The following is a 22,345-nucleotide window of genomic DNA, read 5'->3' as shown; positions in this document are numbered from 1 at the left end:
AGGTTCTGCCCTCCACCCACAACCTCAGGAGACACCTGTTCAGGCTTCTTCCACTTTTCTGTCTCCTGTTTTGTGTACTGTGGAGGAAAGGGAAGGACTTGTGTGCAGCAGGCACTGCACAGGGCTTGGCTGTGCATGGCGAGGGGCGGCAGGTCTTCCTGTTCTGCAAAAGCTCCCCTCAGGGGCCTTGTTTCCGAATCAAGCCTTTCTGAAAGGGAAGCTGGGAAGCAAGGCCGGCTGAATGTGAATGTTCAGGATGAGACAGAGAAGAGGATTATGGGACCGGGAGAGATTGACTGATTGACTATAAGCTGCTTATGAAGTACAGGGTCAAGGGCACACTCAGCTTTATATTTTCAACAGTGCCAGCTACCAGGCCACAAGGAAGAGGACTAAGGAATGAACTGGTTCCCATATCCTGGGTAATGACTAGAAAAATGCAGAACAGAGCAAGCAAGTGGTGTGATAGTGGAAGAGGCCGGAAGGGATCAATGCCACAAAATTAAAATGAGCACACAGGTCTGCTCATTCCAAGCCCCTAAGGCAGCCTCTCACGGGGAGGAAAGTGGAGGGGGAGGAAAGTGGAGCTCGCTTGGAGCAGCTCAGCACAAGTTCAGGTCTTTGTGACACAAATGGCTTCTCCTTCCGGCGGAGGGATCTAACTCCGTGGGACATACCAGTGCTAAACAAAAATGCATTGGAGGTGATTTTAAATTTCTTCTTTATTAAAAAAAAAAAAAAAGGCATTTTTCTTTTTTTTTTTTTTTAAACTTCTCCAGTACAAAAAAAAAAAAAAAAAATTTCCCGCCCCTTAGCACTTCTTTCATGCCTCCTTCACTCCTGCTCCTGGAGCCATCTGTCTGCAAGATCCAGGTGAAGAAACCTCAGACCGAGATGTAGGAGCTAGGAGGTGTTGAGGGTATTTGAAGCAAGGTGGATACTGGTCAAAAGGAGAAGTTAATTTGCACAAAAATATAAACCGTGGAGGATGAGACCAGCACATACACGTGTGGATTGATCTACAATCCATTGAAAAAAAAAATAGATCCAAATTGTCATTTTACATTTCCAATATTATACAAAATAATATATATATTTTTTACGACACATACCCATCTACACACACACACACACACACACACACACACACACACACACAAAGGTGCCAGTAGCCCCTCTGCACTTCTGCTTGTGGGGACAGGGGTGTCAGTAGGCGAAGATGACGTGGTAGGTGACCTGGTGGCCATTGTCCCAGGCGTAGAGCAGGCGGTCCTTAGGGTTGTAGTCTATCTGGGTGGTGTAGGAATACTCATTCTCAAACAGCAGCCTGGGAATGATCTGAGTGTTGGTGTGGGTGTCAAAGGCATAGGAGATATTGGCATTGCGCTGGTTGTAGCTGTCCACGGCATAGAGCACCCCGCAGATGACGAAGCAGTTGCCATAGAAGTTTCGTCGCAGCCCCGTGCGCCATGTCGTCTCCTTCTGTGTGCTCAGGTCCACAGAGTTGAGCTTGCTGAGGACAATGACCTCCTGGCTGAAGCCCTCATCGTCCAAGGCCGGGTAGATGAGCCACAGGCCATTCTCATCCACAGCAAAGTCCACGTCCGAGTGGCCCTGCCACCGCCAGGGTGTGGCCTCCTCATAGGCCACATCGTGCAGCATGGCCCAGGCAGCCACATAGCGCTGCTTCAGGTCGTACTTGATGATGTTTCGGGTGAAAGCCCGGTTGTAGTAGAAGGCACCATTGTACACCACGTGGCCCGTGCCGATCCAGCTGTAGGGGAGCTTGTAGGAATTGCTCCAGCGACCTGAGGGCGTTGAGAAGGCAGGAGGTGTCAGGGCAGTGGTGCAGGCAGGGACAGGGTAGCCCAGAGTGATGGGATGCGCCACTGGCTTGGGTTCTGGAGCCCTGGGTTTGTGTCTTGGCTCTGCCACTTTCTAGTTCTGTCATTTGGAGATAACCATCCCTACTCCCATCACTGAGCTGTTTCAAGATCCAGACGGCTAACGTATATGAATGTAGTTTGTAAACTGTCAAGGGCCATGAGAAGGGAGGCTATGTCACTACAACCAGACTCCAGGTCGCCCCATGTCCCAGGGCTGGGAAGGAGGGGCAGGGTTGAGAGCAGAGAATGTGAGGGATGGTGAAAAAGGGACATCTCACTCTCAGAGAAGGTCCTTTTAGCATCTGAAGAAGGCATTGCCTTTCTTAACCACTGTCTCCACCCTAAGAGATCTGGCCATGATTAAAACAGAGGAGGTGGGGAAGGAAGAAACCCCCGGAGCTGCACCCATATCACATACCTTGTTTGAAGTTCTCCAGGTTCCGGAACTCTACCAGGGTGTTACCGTAGTAATAATTGGTTACATAAATCCGCTCATCCTTGGCCAGGGGGTCCTTCATCCAGGCCCCTTCATTCCGCCCATATGTGTTCTGAGTGGTTGGCCCCGTGATTGTGGAGAGGGTGTCCTTGCACCTTCCTGAGGGAGGAGAGGTGGAGGGAGGGGTTGGGATGGTGGAAGTACACCCCACCCTAAAACCCCTGTTGGCTCTCCTACCTGGAGTCTGGACTTCTGGGCAGACTTCTGCAGCCCTGAATAAACGACCTGAGGCCAGACATTTTCTCAACATCATCCCCTGTTATCCCTCTCATCTACCCTATATTCTACTCCTCTGCCCTATATTCTACTCCTATGAAGCCATTTGTTGTCACCATCCTGGGCCACTTTCAAGCCACCACCCTTTGCTCCTCTGTTCTCTTACTTCTCAATACTACAAACTCACTCTTCTAGGATCTAAGCTCCATTGCTCTTTTCTGACACCACATCCTCCTCTGAAAAAAACATCCAATCCTTCCACTGGAATCCATCCTGCGCCTATAGTCCTATGAACGTACCTCTTTTACAGGACATGTCATTTTATTTCTCGACAAGTCTTGTGCATCTCTCTCTTGATTCCATGCCCACTCCTACGCAGAGCATAAACCCAGGGGGCAGGCTCTGTGGCTTTTCTCTGTGTCCTCTGTCCTCAGAATACACAGTGTCTTGCAGGTCACAGGCCCTAAGCAGATCTTCTGAAACTTGGATGAATACACAGCCACATGAGAAGTGTGACCAGAGCACATTTGTGCAGTTATGACCAGGAACATGGAGCTCTGAGCTCCTGAACTGCCCTGAGGGGCTTGGCCCAGGCCATCAGCGGAGACCAGCCCTGATTGTGCAGTGGATGTCGTGTCCCTGCTGGAACCTAGGGAGCTGTCCTCAAGTCTATGCCCCTGTGGATAGGATGCCAGGACCTCCTTCTGGGGAATTGGAGGGGCCAGGGACCAAGTTCCTATATAAGGAGCTTGCTTTGGCTGTAGGCACCTCTTTCAAAGGTCAGGTCTGCATTAATGGGACAGGAATTCTGCAACGTGCTCCCGAGTGGCTCTTTGGAGAGAGAACCTGGCGCCTAGGAGAGGCCCTAAAAGACCACCAGAATTATGCCGGGTTCTAAACACAAGTTGAAAGCCTGCCTGCAAGCTTAATATGCAATATTATTATCAAACATGGCCCTGGATAATACTGAAGTAGTGTGTGGCTACTGAGAACACGTGCTCTTTCCGTCTCCGCACTAGTGGGTCATGGAGGAGATGGGAAGACAGCAATGGAGGCAGCAGTGGGAGAAGCAGATGAATTCAGCCCTCACAACTTCCTCCCACTTCTCCTGGCAGCTGGGACCAGCAGAACACTCCTCACCTGCCATCAAGACTGGTGCAGATGGGCAACAGTGATGAGAATAATTGGTTCCTGATATTCATGTGGGACCAAAGAGCAAGGGCCTACAGTGCAGATTCGGGGTTCTCTGAACTCCAGACCACTCCCATTTCCCAGTGTTCCAATCTGTTCCATCCGTTCTGCTCCCCATTAGTGGTCTGAACTGGCAGGACAGGGCAGGCACTGTGCCCTTGGCCCCAGGCCTGGGGCAGCCAGGCGGCTGAAAGCAGGATGAACATTGTTTCCCAGGCAGGCCCCACAGTTGGGTGCAATTGGCAGGGTTCAGGCATCTCTGTGTGGGGTTTATTAGGTCCTGGTCTGACAGAGAGGGGAGGGATTCAGTCTCTGTAAGACAAACAACAGAGCCTACCAGCCAAAGCCTCATTCCCCCACAACTGAGCTCATCTGCTCAAGACAATAAACTAGAAGGCTCTGGCTGAGCCCAGGGAACAGAGGTCTGATGGAAAATATCTCATTCCTTGGCACTGAGCAGGGCCCCTGGCTGCCAGTGGAGAAGCTGTGCTTCCTTTGCACTGAGGTGAGTCCTAGTGTGCCATCCCCAGCGAGGGGCTTTTTAGGTGCCCCCTTCCCCTGGAAAAGCCCAGCGAGGACACCAACTCCCTGTCTCAGAGGCAGCCTCCAGCGCCTGCCCAGAGCCCTGCAAATGGCTGCATGAGGCCAGAGGCTTCTATCAGGGGGTTGCCACTTCACTGCCCAGACATGGAAACTACAGATGAGCTCTTGAGCCAGGACTTAACCAAGTTTCAATGTAGTGGGTTGCCCCAGGCAGACTCCAAATCCCTACAGGGTCCTATCTCAGCACTAAAGCTCTGCAATGACAGGGCCTTAAGGTGGGGCTACAGAACATGCCCTGGATTTGCAGCCAGAGGCCTGGCATTGGTTTTGTGTCTCCTACCAGCTCTGAAGCCTGCATTGCCTCTAAAAAGTTACAGAGCTTTCATTTCTTCCACAGTAAAACAAGTTTGATATATGCCCTACCTACTTCATGAGAATGCTTGGAGAATGCACTCCGATGATGGCATGGGAGGCTGAATAATGGCTCCCAAAGAGACCCAGGTCCTAATCCCTGTGCATGTTACCTTATATGGCAAAAGAAACTTTGCAATACGATTATATCAAGGATGCTGAGACAGGGAGAGTCGCCTCTATTATCCAGGCAGGTCCTAATTGCGATCACAAGTATCCTCATGATAGGGAGGCAGAGAGAGACCTGACCACCAAAGAGGAGGGAACCTGATGATGGAAGCAAAGACTGAAGGGATGAGGCCACAAGCCAAGGAATGCTGGCTGCCAGCTGAAGCTTGAAAAGGCAAGAAATGGACTACCCCTTGGAGCCTAAGGAAGGAACCAGATTTTTTTTTTCTTTATTACAGCTGTGGCATATGGAAATTCCTGAGCCAGGGGGTCAAAATCAGAGCTGCAGCTGCCAGCCTACTCCACAGCCACAGCAACACCAGATCTGAGCTGCATCTGTGACCTACACTGAAACTTGTGGCAACACCAGATCCTTAACCCACTGAGCGAGGCCAGGGATCAAACCCCATCTTCAGAGAGACAACGCTGGGTCCTTAACCTGCTAAGTCACAACATAACTCCAGAACCATATTTTTGACACCTTGATTTTAGCCCTGTAAGACTCATTTCAGCCTTCTGGCCTCCAGAACTATTAGAAAATAAATTTCTATTGTTTAGGTCATTAAGTTTGTAGTAATATGTTACAGGAGGCATAGGAAACTCATACAGATACAATCAGTTTCTGGAGTCAGGCATCTTTATTTCTGTAGGAAGAAGGGAGTCCCAGCTTGTAGCCTCAAAGTCCTGACACCCAGGACCTCAGTACACATGCCCTTAGGTAGAGCAAACGCTGGCCACAAGCCAGGTAGTCGAGAATAGGCAGGAACAGCAGGATGGTTACTTGTGGTTTGAGAGCATTTGAAGATAAGCTCAAGAGAGAAGGTCAATAAACCATGAGGCCAGACCCACCACCACAGTCTGAGAATTTGGGGCTGTTCATCTGCTCCCATCAGTGGCAGCAAACGCAGCCTCAGAGAGAAGATGCTACATATTTATTCCTTTTCAAGAGTAATGAGAGAAAGAAGGGTGATAGTTCAAAGGCACTGCAGAGAAAAGAGAGTGCTACCTGCAACTCATCTTAGACATTTCCTCCCAAGAATGGTGATGGGAATACTTCCTAAGTTGTCACTATGTATTAACTCATTTAAGCATCATTTACTCCTGGGAGATGGTCAGCCCTGCTTCAAAGGTCCCTGGGGTTTGAAAAGTAGGGGCTCTTCCTCTCAGCCTACAAACCTGATGAAATCTTGCCATCTAGCAAAAATAAATCAGCAAACCAAAAGCGCCTCCTGCCCTCTGGAGCTCTCAGCTGTGGCGCTCACATGCAGGGCTGCCCTGCAGGCTGGAGAGGAGCCCACACACTCCTCAATCCCGCACCTGACTATTGCCTTAAATGCTCACACACTGCCCATCAGGGATGCTCTCGGGTCCTTCTAGTCTAGTCAAGCCTGTCTTTTGTCTGAAACTGTGGACTGCTCCCACCCACCTCTGTCACTCACTGGGCTTTCACATCCCTCTCTCCTGGTCCCCACCTAACTCCCTGGTCATGCTGTCTTTGGCTGTTTGTCTTTTCTGCCCACCTTTCAAATGTTATCCCTTAGAGCTCCACTTTCAGCCCCTTCTCTTCTTATTCTTCCTGTGTTCCCTGGGCAAACCCAACTCTTACTAATGATTCTCCAACCAGAGTTTGTTTTTGAGCACCAGACATCCAACTGCCTATGAGACATTTCTCCCTGTGGGTCCTCCTGGTTCCTCAAACCTAATGGATTATAAATGCAATGCATTCGCTTCAGTTCACAGCCCACTCCTCCTGTACCTCCTGTCCTGGAGAAAGGCCCTGCACACCACTGACCAAGCCAGGAAGTGTGGTCCTCCCCGATGCCCCCCTCTCCTCCATCCACGTACCCACTGGCCTCTGTCCCCACCACCTCACCTCTATGCCCCCTCCCTCCACCTCTGTGGCTTAGTTTAGACCTCACTGCCTATTGCTTGGATCATTCCAGTTACACCAGTGGCCTCCCTGGCTCATCTTGGCTTCCCTTCTCACCCATCCCCCCACCATCAGTCCTCAACTGCTTTTCCACTTTAACCCTTAACTTCCCTTTTCCAACCACGACATGAAGCCCTGGCACATCAGCCCCTCCTGAACTGCCGTTACATCTTACCACCTCCCTTCATGCAAAGTTCTCAAACTCACATGCCTCCAGGGGCCAGGCAGGGACTGCATAAGTGAAGCAGGCTGAGTGTGAGAAAATGAATAGCAGCAGAGACTGTGGTGGGTTAGAAGAGTGGCTGACCTGAAGGCATTCAAATTTAAGACTGTCAAGACACCTGGGATGAAGCTGGTCCTCGGGTGGCCCACTTTAATAGGACAGTGGAGCATATGCTTGAGCAGAGAACTCTCCGCATAAGTGTCCTCCTTCCTTGTGGCCCATTTGCACAGGGCATTTACTATGCCCAGTGAATACATAGGGTGGACCCACTGCATGAGTCCAGAGAGACTCAGCGTGAAGACAAGACAGGTGCGTTGTCCTGGGGATGGAGTAAGAGGGGCCCGATAGCCGCAGAGGACATGCTTTCCATTTGAACCAGAAGTTTCTTTGCAAGCAGAAAGAAAGTAGTGTTCTAAGAAACATAAATAACCGAGTTACCCTCTCATATTCTTTCTTGTTTGTGTTATTTCCTTTCAGTAGCCAATAACTCATGCTGAAAATGACAGAAGAGGGAAAGATAGGGCAACTCATAGTGCCTTTTCCTTTCAGTCCCCCTTACTCAGTAAGCCCAAAGTAGGGCCTGCTGGTAAAATGTGCACATATCAAGGAATGAAACAGAAGAGGGTTTTGTGCAATGTTCCCACAGGTCTGCTAAAAACAAACTACCTAAGAATGTAGGAGCCATGAAATACAAATTGTGTCATTTTGGTGGATTCCACATATGAGTGAAATGATCTTATCACTGTGTTTAAAACTGGCAGTGCACAAAATAAACGTGAATGATAAAATTTATATTTTACATATTAACTATTTACATTTTTAATATTTCTTTACTTACAATGTCATGAAATAGCAAAAAAAAAAAAAAAAAAAAACCAAACCAAAACAAACAAACAAAAAAAACACCAAGTGAAAGAGAAAAAGAGAGGCCACAGAAGAAATGAAATAGCTTTATATTCGCTGTCTTCAATGGCACTTTTCTCCTGCCCTTTGAACGCAGGGGCCTACGTTTTTCATTTTGCACTGGGTTCTACAAAGTATGTAGTTGGCCCTGACCACACTTGTTGACTTTGGGGGCTCTTATCAGCTCTGGCCCTTCTCACTGCAAAGCCTCCCTTCCTTCCTTCCTCCTTCCCTCCCTCCCTTCTTTCCTTCCTTCCTAGCTTTTCCTCATCTCTCAAGATAGCTAGGTCACCTTCTCTTCCCAAAAGAGTCCCTCCAACCCCAAAGCACTCTAGGCATTTGCTCACCACCCTGAGCTGTGATTGTGATTATGTGTCTCGTCTGCAAGTGTGTGCACAGCTCCAGGGCTGGGACGCTGCCTCATCTTTTTTGCATGATCAACACCTACAGCACCTGCACACTGTCAGCACTCAGTACTTTCCTCAAATCGACAAATATGTTCCCCTGCCTATAACCTGCTCTACCACTTTTAGACAGAAGTTCCGACTTCTCACTCCCTTCATCATCAGGCCCCTCTCCCCATGTCTCCCAGTATATGTCAGGATGAGTGGGCATTCTTCAACCTCCCAAACACCCTCCACCCCAGCTCATGCTGTCACGAGCTCTGCCCTGGTGACTGCCCTCGGAGATGGCCTTTCACAGTCAGAACCAACCTTGCCACGTGCCAGGCCTGGCCGCTTAAAGTCACCTGCACCCCCCCGCCCCCAGGCTGACCACAGTTCACTCCTTTCATGGCCAGCATGGTGTAGGGCTGCGTGAATTAGGAGTGGACTCTTTATCCTTGTAGAGACATGGAGGCTTTATTCCTAATCTACTTATAAGGAAAGTCTCCACTTTACAGTCTTGTTTCTAGGGCCAGTGGCCTCTGCGTTCCGACCGTAGTTCCTAGTGTTTTCAGGGGCCTGGTGAAGTGATCCAGAAAAGTGACTGAGAGCAGAGAGTGCCTGTGGAGTTGGGGGCTGGAAAGCTGCCTGTAAGTGACTCAGAGCAGCCAACTGGGACAGTTCTTGGTCCTTAGTCGGGGAGCTGAGGAGGATCTGGCCAGCCCTGCCCCTGCCCATGTCAGCACCACCTTTGCTGGGCTGCTGACACGTGGCAGGCTGACCGGCCATCTTGTGCCCACAGCCATGTGGCCGGCCAAGCCTGGGGGGATTGTTGAGGTTGTTAGTTTTGTGCGGGAGACAGTCTTCATCTGATCAGATTTCCTAGTCTCCACCAGGACACAGGCTCTCTGGCACTGCTGACATCCTGACTGTCCTCTTTGTCTGCTTCTCCCCACTCCCCACCCCTGCCTCAAACCAGCCTCTTCTAAAACATTCATAAGGAGTAACAGTCCTTGAAGTCTGGGCCTCTGCAGAGCCTTGGCCATGTGGCACAAGTGTGCTCCTCCTCCGTGGGAGCCTGAGCAGACCTCCCCAAGCCACTGATGATGGTGACCAAGGCCCTTCCCTTCCGTTTCAGAGCCCCAGCTCCCATCACGGACAGCATCTCTCCTGTCCTAGAGCTATTATGTTTTGGCCAAGAGTTCATTCTAATTGGCTTGTTTGGGGGATTTATCTGAGAGTTTTACAAGTCCCCTGAGGAAAATGGTGGCCATTTCAGGGCATCACAAAACCAGGTTTGGAAACCACAGGATACGATGTTCCTTTTCAAAGCAGCTCCATTTAAAACCACTCAAAGAGTGCCAGGTCAAAATTGCCAAGCTCATGAAACAGCAAACAACCTTTCACAGGCAGCAAAGCAGTGGCTTTGTGTTAGTTTCAGCCAAATGATTTTTATTTAACTGATGACTACATGTGGCACATCACAGTCTTACTCTGCCAGACACAGGCGGTCAGGAAGCCTGCAGAGAAGGTTTCAGAGAGGAAATACCATCTATACTAACAGCAGCCTGAGAGAAGCACTTGACAGCGATAAAGGATTTAAAACAGTTCCTGAAAAACTTTGCCTGTGTGTCACCCTCTCTTTTCACCCCTTGGTATTTGCATCTGCGTCCACTTCCTTGTGTTCTTTTCTGCAGTTGACACAAGAGGCAAGAACCCCAGCTCTTCTGGGAAATCCTACAGACCGGTCTTTAAAAAGGAGCTGACAGTCTCTGTGATGACGTCATTCTGATTGAGACTACTGAACAACAAGAGAAAAGGTGTCCCCATCTCCCGCTCCTACCCCCAGGTATACAGCTGCCAGGACACAGGGTTTCTCGTGTCTGGGCCTCAGCATCTCAGTCAGGCTGAGGCAGGGGGTGGAGTCCTAAAAACCCCAGAAAGGTGCACATCAGGAGTTACTCCAGAAAAGCCCTCTGGTGGTGGGAGGCAAGTGGGTTGTGGAGACAGTGGAGAACTCCACTCCTGGATGGGAAGTCGCCCAGGGAAGAGGCTTCCAGGTGGGCAAATACCATCGCTGAGAACATACAAGGTGTGTGGATCCATCTGTAGCCTGTCTTCACTGTTAGTATTCTATCTCCTTGTGGTGGGATGCTGGCAGGTGGCTAAGTATTGAAAGGAACTGTCCTTCCCACTCAAGTAACAGAGGTGTGGGAGCCCTCGAGAGCTGCCCATAGCAGAAGGGGAGATGGAGTGCTGGGCTCAGGGTCTGTGGTCCCCTGAGCATGGTCAAGGCTGCCCAGAGCCAGCACAAAAGTGGGAACCTCTGCTCAGACCCTGGGGCGTTTTGCAGAAATTAAGCAGGACCCAGAGCTTCAGGACTATTTATCCATGCAGTGAGGAACAGACCTTCTACTCCATGGTCAGCTTGCTTTCACTATAGAAGGAAAGGAAAAAAATGTTCTCTCCTGCTCCCACCCTAACCTCTGTGGCCCAAGAACTGTCTTCTTGCTTAGCTTCCTCCAGGCCAAGGTTCATGAGATTTTGCCCTGGGGTCCATTTGATTGGCTCTTTCCTTGTCATTATCCTGCTATTTTTCACCCAATGAGGATTGCTTGCGATATAATGGCTTAATAAACTTGACTGCAGAAAACCACAGAATATAATGGAGGAGAAACCTTTAGCAAATTTCTAGTTTCTGAGACCCATAGAAGGTCAGGGATTTGGCCAAGGTCACACAGCTGTCAGCAGCAGAGACCAGGCTCTAACAAGGTGTTTGGCTCCTGGCAGGTGCTCCTTCCACCATCTGTTTGGCAGAGCTGGCGCCTCATTCTGAGGAGGAATTGGGAACAAGGCTGCCAAAGGATCAGAAAATAGGAAGATGGGAAAGACAGTATAAAGCAAATCACATCTTCTGTCAAATCAAGTATATTTTTTAAGTTTTTTGGAAGTTCCTAGGCCAGGGACTGAACCTACACCACAGCAGTGACAACACTGGATCCTTAATCCACTGTGCCGTAAGAGAACTCAAGTATATTTTTGAAGAAATTATTCAATCATGTTATTTTTCTGTTACTATTGATGGTGACTTAATGAATATTTGGTTTAGTTCTTTTTGGAAGAGACCTCTGCAGCTAGGTCCCATTTCCTTCTCTAGCTGTCCCCCACCCTGCCAACATAAACACACTCTCATATTTCATTTTCTCAGTTATCTTGTGACCATGGAGCTCTCAGGCACAGAACAGGGCAGCATTCTCCATGCTTCTGAGATATACCCTGCTCATTTAGACCTTACAGTCAGGAGATTTCCTTTGTCTTAGAAAACTCCTGTTCATCCATCAAAACCCAGCTCAAAGGATACCTCCTTAGAAAAGCTTTCCCAGCCTTCTTAGCAGCCAGACCAAGCTGCTGTTCCTTTTTCCATTTCTGTTTCTTCATTCCTTTGTTATAGCATTTGTCATATGATGCCACAATGTTTCCATGATTTCTAAGGCCAAGGCTCATAAGATTTTCCCCTGGGGCATATTGCACTGATTATTCCCACTCTTATTATTTTGGGATCCCTCCCCTCCAGCCCTGTATAAGAATCCTTTGTTAGTTCACGGCCTGATAAATGTACTGCAGAAACTTAACTTAGTCATCACCAAAGAACCAAATACCTAATACTCATCACAAAGCCCAGTATACAAGCACTTGGGAAATGTTTACAAAACTTATTAATGAAGGTGAGATCTTGGCTCCATTAATTTAGCTATATTTTAGAAATGAGTTTCCCACTCTGGTCACTGGTACATTTTGAATATATAGGCCTTAGGTATTAAAACCATCATTGGCCAAGATGCAACTCCACTTGCCTTTGTTTGTGAAGTAGCTGGACCATCTGAACCCTCCCTTTCCTTTTAAGCTATTTCCAGGCTCAGCCTTTTACCTGAGCAGGAGACCCAGGCCAGGTAGAATGAACTCACCTATGACATTCCGGATGTCATCTTCTTCCTCCGGGCTCAGGGTGGGGCTAGGGGGCGCTGGGCCCTGCCCAGCAATAGCATCTTTCCCAGGTGAGTCTGTCCTGACTGTGGGGGGAGGCACCGGGGCCATGTATGTAGCCTCAACAAATGCATTCTCAGGAGCCACTGATGGAGGAGCTGGGGCCAGAGGTTCCTGGGTGGCTGTGTGTGCCACGGTGGTGGCCGGTACCTGAGTGAAAGGTTTAAGGCCTGCTTCACTAGTGGGATCTGGAAACTCTGAGGTGGTTTGGAGCGGTGTTGAAAATTGTTCAACTGAAGCAGAGAGAGTAGTAGGGTCAGGGATGCTGGGAGCTGAGGTTGAGGCCTGTGTGGAAGGCAGGGCTGTGGGCTGAGTGCCAGCATCAGTTGTCGCAGTAGCACTGTGATGAGTGGCTACTGGCCTCCGGGTGGCACTGGTCAGTAGGTTATTGTGTCTCAGAAGCTGATCTGCAATCAGCAAATCCATTCCGTGTTCACCGCTGAAAAATTCGTCTTCTGGGAAATAAACACAGGTGCATTTGTGACTCAAGGAGAGGTATTCAGGAACATGTGGTATGTGGCAGACTAATGAGGGTTCCTTTCTTAAACACAATGCCCTGATTTAGAGATGGGGCCCAAATGGGATTTAGGAGAGCCAGTAAAAAGGAGCACGGATGGAAGCATTTCCTAGAGGGTCTCTCTATCTAGACCCAGGGGCCACCAGGCGGATGACAGCCATGGACCACAAAACCTGGGAGGAAGTTCGTCATCCATCCATTCATTCAGCAGATATTTATGGAGTATGTACCTCAACAGTGAGCAAAGCAAAGATCCCGCCCTCATAGAGTTTCCCTCTAGTGGTGGAGACATTAAACAATAGATAGATAGATTGTACACTTGAAGGTGCTGTGAAAAAAAAGTTTAGTGGAGGAGTTCCCACTGTGGCCCAGCTGGTTAAGAACCCAATGTGGTCTCTGTGAGGATACAGGTTTGATCCCTGGCCTCGCTCAGTGGGTTAAGGATCTAGTGTTGCTGAAAGTTGCAGCATATCTAATCCGGTGTTGTGGTTGTGGCTGTGGCTGTGGCTGGCAGCTGCAGCTCTGATTCGACCCCTAGCCCAGGAACTTCCATATGCTGTAGGTGAAGCTATAAAAAGAAAAAAAAATCTAGTAGGGTGAGGAGGACCCAGAGAGTGGGAAGGGATGGGTAAGGGCAGGAATGGATAAAGTGGTCAGGATGGGACTCAGTGGGAGGGAGAGATGAGCACAGGGTTGAAGGGGTGAGGGAGTTAGCCAAGTAGCTCTCAGGGAGAAGAGTATTCCGGGGGGGGGGGGTGGCGGAGGGGAAGAGCAGCAGTGCAAAGGCCCTGGGGCCAGAGCACATCTCCTAAGGCTGAGGAGCAGTGAGGTGGACAGTGTGGACCAAATAAAAGGTGTGATGGGAGAGTAACAGGAGATGAGATTGGAGAGCACATGGAAGTCAGGTCATGTGGGGCTTGGCCACTGTGTATGGATTTCAGTTTCTATTCTGAGTGAAATGGGGGAATCTGAAGGGTTTTGAGCAGAGAAGAAATACAGGGGGGCGGAGATTTCTTAGAGAAGACACAAAGAGGTCTAACCACAAAAGACATAATTGGTCATTTGGATTTTATCTGCTCATCAAAAGCACCATTAAAGAACTGAAAATACAGGCCATGGGCTGAGAGAAAATAATGGCAATATGTATGATTGAAAAAGGACCTGAGCCAGAATATAAAAATCCCACAAATCAATAATTTAAAAAGACTACAAACTGATAAAAATGAGCAAAATGATTATGCTGGAGACTGGGTGAGCATAAACTGTAAGGAGGCAGAGATTGAGCAGGGGGATGAGTCAGGAGACTGCTGAGCTGGACCTGATGCAAGGACCTGGCATTTGCTCCCAGAGAGCGGGGCCTCCTGGGGTACTGGGCAGGGAAAGACGAAGACAAGGGAGGGGTATATTGCAGGGAGAAACAAAGGAGGAGTAAATGTTAGAAAAACAAGATAGAGATGAAGCCAAAGAGAATATCCATTTTCCTTTCAAAATTAAGAGGGAGAGAGCTAAAAGGGGAGGTACTGGAGCCTTGGTCATGGTCAGGAAGCCCGGGGTCCCTGTAGAAGGAATAGGTGGGAGGAGCCCATTGCGTAGCTGAGCGAGTTACTCCCCTCCATGCCTCAGTGTCCCATTTGCAGACGGGGAGGATTGGCCCGAAGGGCACTGAAGTCCCGTCCGGCTCAGCCATGTTCTGTCACGTGGTCCTCAGCAAGCCCAGAGAAAGCAAGTGACTTGCCCCGGGCCACTCAGCACATTGTAAGGAAAGGCAGTAAGAACTCTGGACAATTCATTAACTGCAGAGAATTCTCAGATAACTGAGCTGACTCTGTGAGGCCGCAGCAGTAATCAAACTGCAGAAAGGGTGTGTGGTTCATGATAAGTGCACCTCCACTGGGTCCAAATGGTGACGCCCTCCCTGCCCGGCCTCTAGGGAGCGGCCCTGCTGACCCCAACTCACGATGCTCTTCGATGTCATTCTCCTCCTCAGGGTCCTTGGCTTTGTAGTAGGTGATGCCCCGAATGACGGTGGGCTTGGAGGCCGGCCGGCCCCTCAGGTGGACCTGCCGCTGTAGGGGCCGCTGTGGCTTCACCACCTCTGGTGGAGTCAGTGGCCGGGTCTGCAGGAGCTTGATGGAGTTGATTTGCTGGGACACAGTTTCTTCCTGAAGAAACCTCTCCTCATACTGCTCCTCAGAGGGGACACAAGGAAAGGTCAGGTCACTGGTCAGAGATGCAGAGGTCAGGCAGAGGCAATGCTGGAGCCAAGGCCATACTAACATCACAGCTAATCCCAAAAGCACTTCCTAAGAGCCCGGCACTGGTCTATGTGTGTTGCATATGTTAACTAATTGAATCTTCTCATCAGACCTGTGAGGCAGGAACAATTTTTAATCATTCCCATTTACAGATTAGGAAAATGAGGCACAGAGAGATTACGGAAACTGCCCAAGGACCTACAGGAGGTGAGTTTTAGAGGCAGGTTTTGAACCCAGCAGTCTGGCTCCAGAATCTGTCTCTAACCTCCATGCTATCCTTCCCAGAGAGTGAGCTGTCCTTTCAGCTCTGGCCTGGGGATGCTGGGTGAATTAGATCTGGTATCAGTTGTTGCTAGTGAGGTCCATGTGACTGGCACATGAAGGCTGAGGACTAAGACGCACCCCTCATGAGGAAGCATGACTTCTTTTACTTATGCTGTTAGAGCAAACTTCCCTGAGCCCTCCCTGATGAATCCAGAATAAAGCCCAAAGTGCTTGGCCTGGCACTGAGAACTCAAACTGACTTGACCCCCCCGCTCAGTATTCTCTTTTGGTCCACACCCATCCCCCGTGCCCTTGGTACTCCAGGTACTTGGTTGACTCCTGAACCTCTTGGCTCTCCTGAGCTGTGGGATCTTTGCTCAGGCTGTTTTCTGTCTGGAAGGCCAGTCTCTTCCCCCCATATAGCTACTTTTTGAAATCTGCCAATTTCTTAAGGCCTGGCTAAAATCTCAGGACCCCAAGGAAACACTTCCAGACTTTTTCATTAAGAGTTAATCTTTGTTTTCTAATTTTCACTTTGCATTTTGTGGCAGAGGCTTCCAAATGACTACCTAATTTCTGCGTCTCCTTATTCCTAACTTAACAAGAAACTGGCTTTGTAGGAGTGGTCATGGGAGTAAGTTCTGGCCAGTGGGATAGAAGTAGAAATTAATAGGAAAAGCTTTTTGAAAAAGTCCTGAAAAAGTAGGAATGACTCAGCTGGAAGGCATCTTTTGTACTCTTTCTCATTTCTCTGGCCAGGAGAATGTGGACAGGATGGCTGGAGCTGAGCAGCCATCTTGTGACCATCAGGGCGTTTTGAGAATGGACGTCACTAATGACATTGCAAAAACAACTACACCAGCCCTGGACCACCTGACTGCAGAGCTCTTCTACATGAAAGAACAACAAAGCCCCTTATTATTTATTTGGGCTTCTAACTCAAAGCTGAACACAACTTGTATGGATACAAGCCTGTATTTGTATTATACCACCTCTCCCAGCCTATCTTCCACAGGCTTTATTTAAGAATGTTGTCTCTAGACTCTTGCAACTGGAAGAGTAGAGACAACATCTTGTTCAGCGTTAATTCCCCTGGGTGGATGCTTCTTTACATTTGATAAACTGAATTTCTGAATCATCCAAATCCCAAGGAATCATCCTCATTTGTGACTGGCCCTGGGATTTTTGTCAAATCAAATGATGTTTTATAGTAGGTAGCCCATGACAAGGGCATCTTGATGGTACCATGAAGAGGCCTCTGTTATGGTTCTGGTCACGCAGACCACCCTGTCCTCCCCAGAGCTGCTGCCTGGGGGCTGACCTCTCGTGTATCAATGTGGCAGAGTCTCTGGGTCCTGTCTTGGGCCATTTAATTATATCCTCTCATCCAGGATCACACTTACCCACCCTTGAAAAAAAAGGGCCTGTGCACAGGGCCTGTGAGCTGGCTGTGGTCGAAGTGACAGCCACTGGACAGGGTGTCCAGGTCCTGAAGAGCAGTGGCTCCATCAGTGAGGTATGCTGGGAGTGTCGCCCAGCCCTGCTCTCATGAGGACTCTAATGGCTGAATAATGAAGGGGCCATTTTCTGTTGTCACCTAAGCCACAAAAGACCCCCTTCTCACCAGGAGAAGGTGGGTGAATTCCCTTAAATCCTTGTGAAATATACCCAGAGAGCCCACTTGGAAATAAAACCTCTGTCCCTTGATGCCCAGTGTCCTGAAGGGCTGAGAGAGGCACATATCCAGTCATATGGCTATTAAAAAGGCCCAGGACTGCCTGCTTTCACAGTCTGTGTCCTACCTTACATTAAAGCCACTGTCCTCAGCTCTGACCACGAGACTAACTCATTTGCCATCCAAAAACCTGCCTACAGCCCCAAGTCCTTGAGGCCATGGTCTGGCTAGTGCCCAGCAGACTTGGGAATCCCTCATTTCTCATAGGAAAGAGCTTCCTGGGAGGCTGACAAGAGGCCCCAGCCCTTGACTCAGACGCTGCGGGCCATTTAATTGCCAGACCCTGGTTTCCCTCTGCATTGCAAAAGCAAGTTGTCATTTCTTCGTGGCAAACCCCAGGAACTGTCTTTAATTCCAGGCTCTCAGGGACGAGCGGGAACTGCAGTTCCTTCTCCCAGCCAAGGGGATGGAGCATGACCATGAAGAGCCTCTGCCAGAGAACATATAATTTCCTTGGATTCACTGGCGACAGGATGCACTGAGCGGCAGCACCCACATCCCCCAGCCGCCGCCACCGAGCTTCCATTTCCTTTCTCTGTTAAACCGTTGTGGACTTCAACTCCTGGTGTCCTGAGGTTCCCAAGGCCACCCCGCCTCCTCCACTCTCAACCCAACCACCCCCACCCCCCCAGAGCCCCTTGCCATTCCTCCAGGCAAGGACTTTCTTGGAGAGAGGCCTCCAACAAAGTGCCATTCGCCACTCCAGAAAATCCTGACGTCATCTAGAAGAACCCTGAAAATAACAACCAAACCCAGATACCCTGTTTTTCTGCTTTTTCATCACAGAGTTCACAAAAGAGACAGATGGATGAAAAGGGAGAGAAAGATCTTAGCCTTGCCTCCTTCACCACTTCCCCTTTCCAGCCCTGTCTGGGCTCTGGCTCCACCCCCACCACCCTGGTTCGGTTGGATTGTGCTAACATCAGCAGTGCGTACATGGGGATTTTAGGAGGGAGAAGAGCTTTGCTGACCAAGGAGAAAAAGAGTTTGGTGTGTTTGATTTGGTTTGCTGTTTGCCCTTGGGAAATCTGAGCTGGGTTCCTGAACATACCACATAATGTGTCATCAAAACAACGGATGGAATTCTCATGCTCATCTGACTGGGAAACTGGAAGCCAGAGAGGGCAGGGAGCGCCTGAGTCTGCTGGCCTGCTGGGCCAGCAAAGGATGCCATGTGGGCTGCAGTAGGAGCTGCTGGGCCCTATTGAGCTGTTGAGCGGGCATCTCTAAGTTCCCTTCCAGCCCAAAAGTCCTCTGGCTCTTTGGTTTATGAGCTCAGACCTGCTCAGGAACGACCCACCAAGCAGACTAAACACATGCTCAGTAGCGGGCATGTCGAGGACACCCAAAAATGAGAATATAAATAATTTTTGAAGGAATATGATATTTCCCAAAAAACCATCAAAGTAGTCATCATGGGCTAAGCCAGAAAATTATTGGCCTTCCTTGTCCTTATTTTCTGGTTTGGAATGGTTTTATTTTTAGTTACAAATTGGGCAGGGTGCAGGCACCATACTCTCTTCAGGGCTTCTTGCCTCCAAAGTCCTAATCTGCCTGCTTTCCTGCCTTTGGAACGCATGTGCCCAAGGTTCCCCAAAGCCACAGCTGCTGCCTGCCTGGCACCAGTTTGGTGGATTTCCCTGCCCAAGAGCTCCAAGCCCACATACCTCATCTTACTTCCTCTCTTACCTCAATTCTTAATGACCCAGGCAACAAAGTCCTTCTTTGCAATGCTCCCCAGCCCATTTTCAGGACACAGCACACACAACATCAGCTCAGGAGCTCTGACTGTCCCTGTCCCAGTCCCTGCTCCACTCACACACTGCCTGCCTCCCTGAGGCTGAAGGGATTCCTCAGTGGCTCACCTGGAATGCACACTCTGCTACACACCACTGACCCTTGACCCAGGAAAAGTGAGCAAGGCCTGTCTTAACTGCTGCTATCCCATGGTTGCCAGGTACCCCTCTTGACAATATTTTATCCAGACCTGACTCGCTAATAGCGTCCACACTCTTCAAGTCCTGCTGCCAGAATTTACCTTGTTTCCTCTTCTACTTTTTGGGGGTTATCTCCCAAATTAATACCTGTTTCTCAGGCATCAATTAGGAGATAACTCAACACATTAAGAATAACACTTGTAACCATTAGCACATAAACATTAACTTAGTAACTGGAGCCAAAATAAACAGGCATCAGATGAGGAGGTATTTTTAAGCAAATCAATCCTTTGGCATCACTCGAATTACATTAGTCAGTGTTCCCATTTCATGCATTGGTGACTTTGTGTTCAGGACACAAGTGGGTGAGAAGAGACAGAGGTTTGAGGCCCCTTGCCACCACTTTCTGGCTGTGCAAGGGAGACTGTAAGCATTCCTGGATCCGTCTCCTCATCTGCAAAGTAAGGATATTGATCTCTACTCCAGCCTGCCTTCCAGAGCTGTGGAGACCACATGGGATAGTGATGAAAGCACATAGGGCATCACAAAGTCCTTTATAAATAGAGAGGAACACACAGCTTACTGTCTCCACACTGGGACACTTTTGAGCGTGAATTAATAATTATTAATAATTACACCAGGACAGCAGGTGTTAACCAGGATGGTCCCAGACAAGCCACCTGACTTATAAATGCAAGGCAAGGTCAAAAAGGCAAGAATGGGAGTTCCCTGGTAACCTAGCGGTTAAGGATCTGGTGTTGTCATTGCTGTGGCACAGGTTCGATCCCTATCTTGGGAACTTCTGTGTGGGTACAGCCAAGAAAAACAAAGAGAAGAATGGGGCCTGGGACTCAGGAGACTAGGATTTGAGTTCTGGCTTCAAGACCTACTCACTAAACCTCTCTGGGCTTCAATATTAATAAGTACAATGGGGTCAACCCCTGCCCCACCAGACCTATAGAACTGTTGTATAGATGAAAAGAGACCATGCCTATGGAAAGCCTAAAGCCTGAAAGTACTATGCACGGGTGAGAGGCTGGTAGCACACTGTCCAGGGACTGTGGGCAGAGCCCCCTGGAGGCCAGAGCTGTACCTCGGGGTGGGTGAAGGCTGCTGCCGCATCCCTCTGCAGGGCCGAGCGGATGTCCGGCATGCTGTCTAGGATGTTACTGGAGCAGTTCTCTTTGCTTCGCTTGTTCATCTCAGTTCGAATTTCTTCCATGTCCTCTTTGATTTGCTCATTTTCCTTGGTGAGGTTTTTAGACACTTCCTATGAAGAGATAAAATTTTAAGAAGAGAATCCTTTGAAGTGCCTGGAAGACATGCAGGAGGGAGCTGCCAGCTATTTCTGCTCAGAGCAGAGACACCAGACAGGCTGAGAAAGCAGCCGGAAGCAACTGGGGCCCTGGAGGGTTTCCAGCCCTGTGCTGAGGACAGGTGCTCAGTCCCAGGCAGCATTTCCCAGGGCAGCTTGGCTCCAGTATCCACTGCTAGAAATACACCCCAATACCACCACAGCTTTCCTAATAATAACACTACCATGTCCCTGGGCTACTGGGACACTTACTATTTTTGCATCCTTTGTACACAGTATGTGCTTATCCAGTGATGAGTAACATTACAAAAAAGTTTCATTCACTTACACTCCCACTCATGTGAACTAAGGCCACAATGAAAAGAAGCTTTTCTAAGCAATTTTAAAAGAGGTGGCCAAAGAAATCCACTTAATCTGCTTTTCTAATGAGCACAAACTCTTCCCCAGTACTTTCAAAAAAAAAAAAATCTCCTTTGAAAAAAGGAAATAAGTTGATTTATAATATTGTGTTAATTTAAGGTATACAGCAAAGTGATTCAGTTATACATATGTTTTTCGTATTACGTTTCATTATAGGTTATTACAAGACATTGAATATAGTTCCTTGTGCTATACAGTAAATCCTGTTGCTTATCTACTTCATGCGTAGTAGTTTGTATCTATTAACCCCATATTCCTATTTATCCTTCCCTCCCTTTCCCCCTGAGTAACCATAAATTTGTTTTCTGTCTGTGAGTTTGTTTCTGTTTTGCACGTAGATTCATTTGTATTATTTTTTTTGGTTCCACTAGAAGAGATATCATATAATATTTGTCTTTCTTTGTCTAACTTACTTCCTGAGTAGAAATTCTCTAGGTTCACCCATGTTGCTGTAAATGGCAATATTTAATTCTTTTTTATGGTTCCCCAGCACTTTAATAGCATCCTTTGCATAGGAAATTGATAGGCTGCTTTAAACTTTCCTTTTCACCCATAAAAAGTTCCCCTAAATGACCCCTACTTGGCGAATTAGCCATGGTCCAGACATAGTTCACAGCAGAAAGGACCAAAGCTACATTTCACCCAGTCAGCACTAGTGAGTCCTTCTATGTGTCTAGGGCATAGTGTGGCAGAAAGCAAGCCTCTAATTCCTCTGGGGTTCTTGTCCTGGGATGGAGGGGGTGCATGGGAAAAAAACCGTAGTAGGGGAGAGGGTCCACATTGTAGGAAGAAGGTGACCAATCATGTCAGGTTCTTTAGGTGGGTTCAAAGGAGGGAGAGAATGGACTGGAAGCGTCAAAGGCAGCGTCCTGCAGAAGATGAAGCTAAATGGGATTTGAATCATGGATAGTTATCCACAGGCTTAGAGGTATCCTTTCACCTCTGGATTTTTAGAGAAGTTTACTGCACTGAGATGTAACATTGTCTAGCAGTGGCCCCCACTCTAAGGTTTCCATGAGCATCTGAATTTTTCAATGTGATGTTCTCCTTTGGGCCCTGTTTATGATGGTGGTAGAGGAAGTAACCATGTAAAAACAGAGGATGGGTTTACTTTCCATCTTTCTTTGACAGACCCGAGAAGTGCAAAAGCTCAGACATTGCCAGGCACAGTCTGCAGTCTTGTAAGTTGCTGCTCATGTCCTAGAGGGAAGCCACAGTGGTTCAATGTTAGGGGGTGTGTAGGAAGATGGTGACAAGCAGACACTGTGGCTCCAATGGCTCTACATAGGTGCCCAGAGGAGCCCATGCGGTGCTTGTTAACACTAACCAGGCTCCAGACCATTGACCATGCCGTTCTTACAGCATTTCAGTGCATGCCAGATTTTGATCACTGGAAAGACTCAATGTGTTCCATGAGGCTAAGTCCAAGCCAGCTTGTCTAAATTGCACAGAATTAACTGTGAGAGCTGAAGCCCTTGAGAAAGAGGTCTTGTATCAAGACTACTTGG

At 48.6% G+C, this 22,345-nt stretch overlaps 1 protein-coding gene across 3 annotated transcripts in view; it reads right to left on the bottom strand.

Annotated features, from left to right (window-relative positions):
• The window catches only part of OLFML2B (olfactomedin like 2B), a 38,135-nt gene continuing 16,574 nt past the window's right edge, over positions 785-22,345 (bottom strand). Inside the window, exons 4-8 of one of the 3 annotated variants that reach the window (XM_001924407.5) lie at positions 20,196-20,372; positions 14,869-15,094; positions 12,316-12,849; positions 2,305-2,481; positions 785-1,808 (exon numbers count right to left, since the gene is read on the bottom strand). In XM_001924407.5, the coding sequence (XP_001924442.2) occupies positions 1,207-1,808; positions 2,305-2,481; positions 12,316-12,849; positions 14,869-15,094; positions 20,196-20,372 (1,716 nt within the window). In that variant the 3' untranslated portion in view covers positions 785-1,206. Of the gene's footprint in view, positions 1,809-2,304; positions 2,482-12,315; positions 12,850-14,868; positions 15,101-20,195; positions 20,373-22,345 lie in introns of all 3 variants that reach the window. The other 2 variants (XM_005663156.3, XM_013996817.2) reach the window with 2 other exon arrangements.

The sequence above is a fragment of the Sus scrofa genome, chromosome 4 (genome assembly GCF_000003025.6).
Source record: "Sus scrofa isolate TJ Tabasco breed Duroc chromosome 4, Sscrofa11.1, whole genome shotgun sequence".
Lineage (NCBI taxonomy): Eukaryota > Metazoa > Chordata > Mammalia > Artiodactyla > Suidae > Sus > Sus scrofa.
This window is presented reverse-complemented; position numbering and strand designations above follow the sequence as displayed.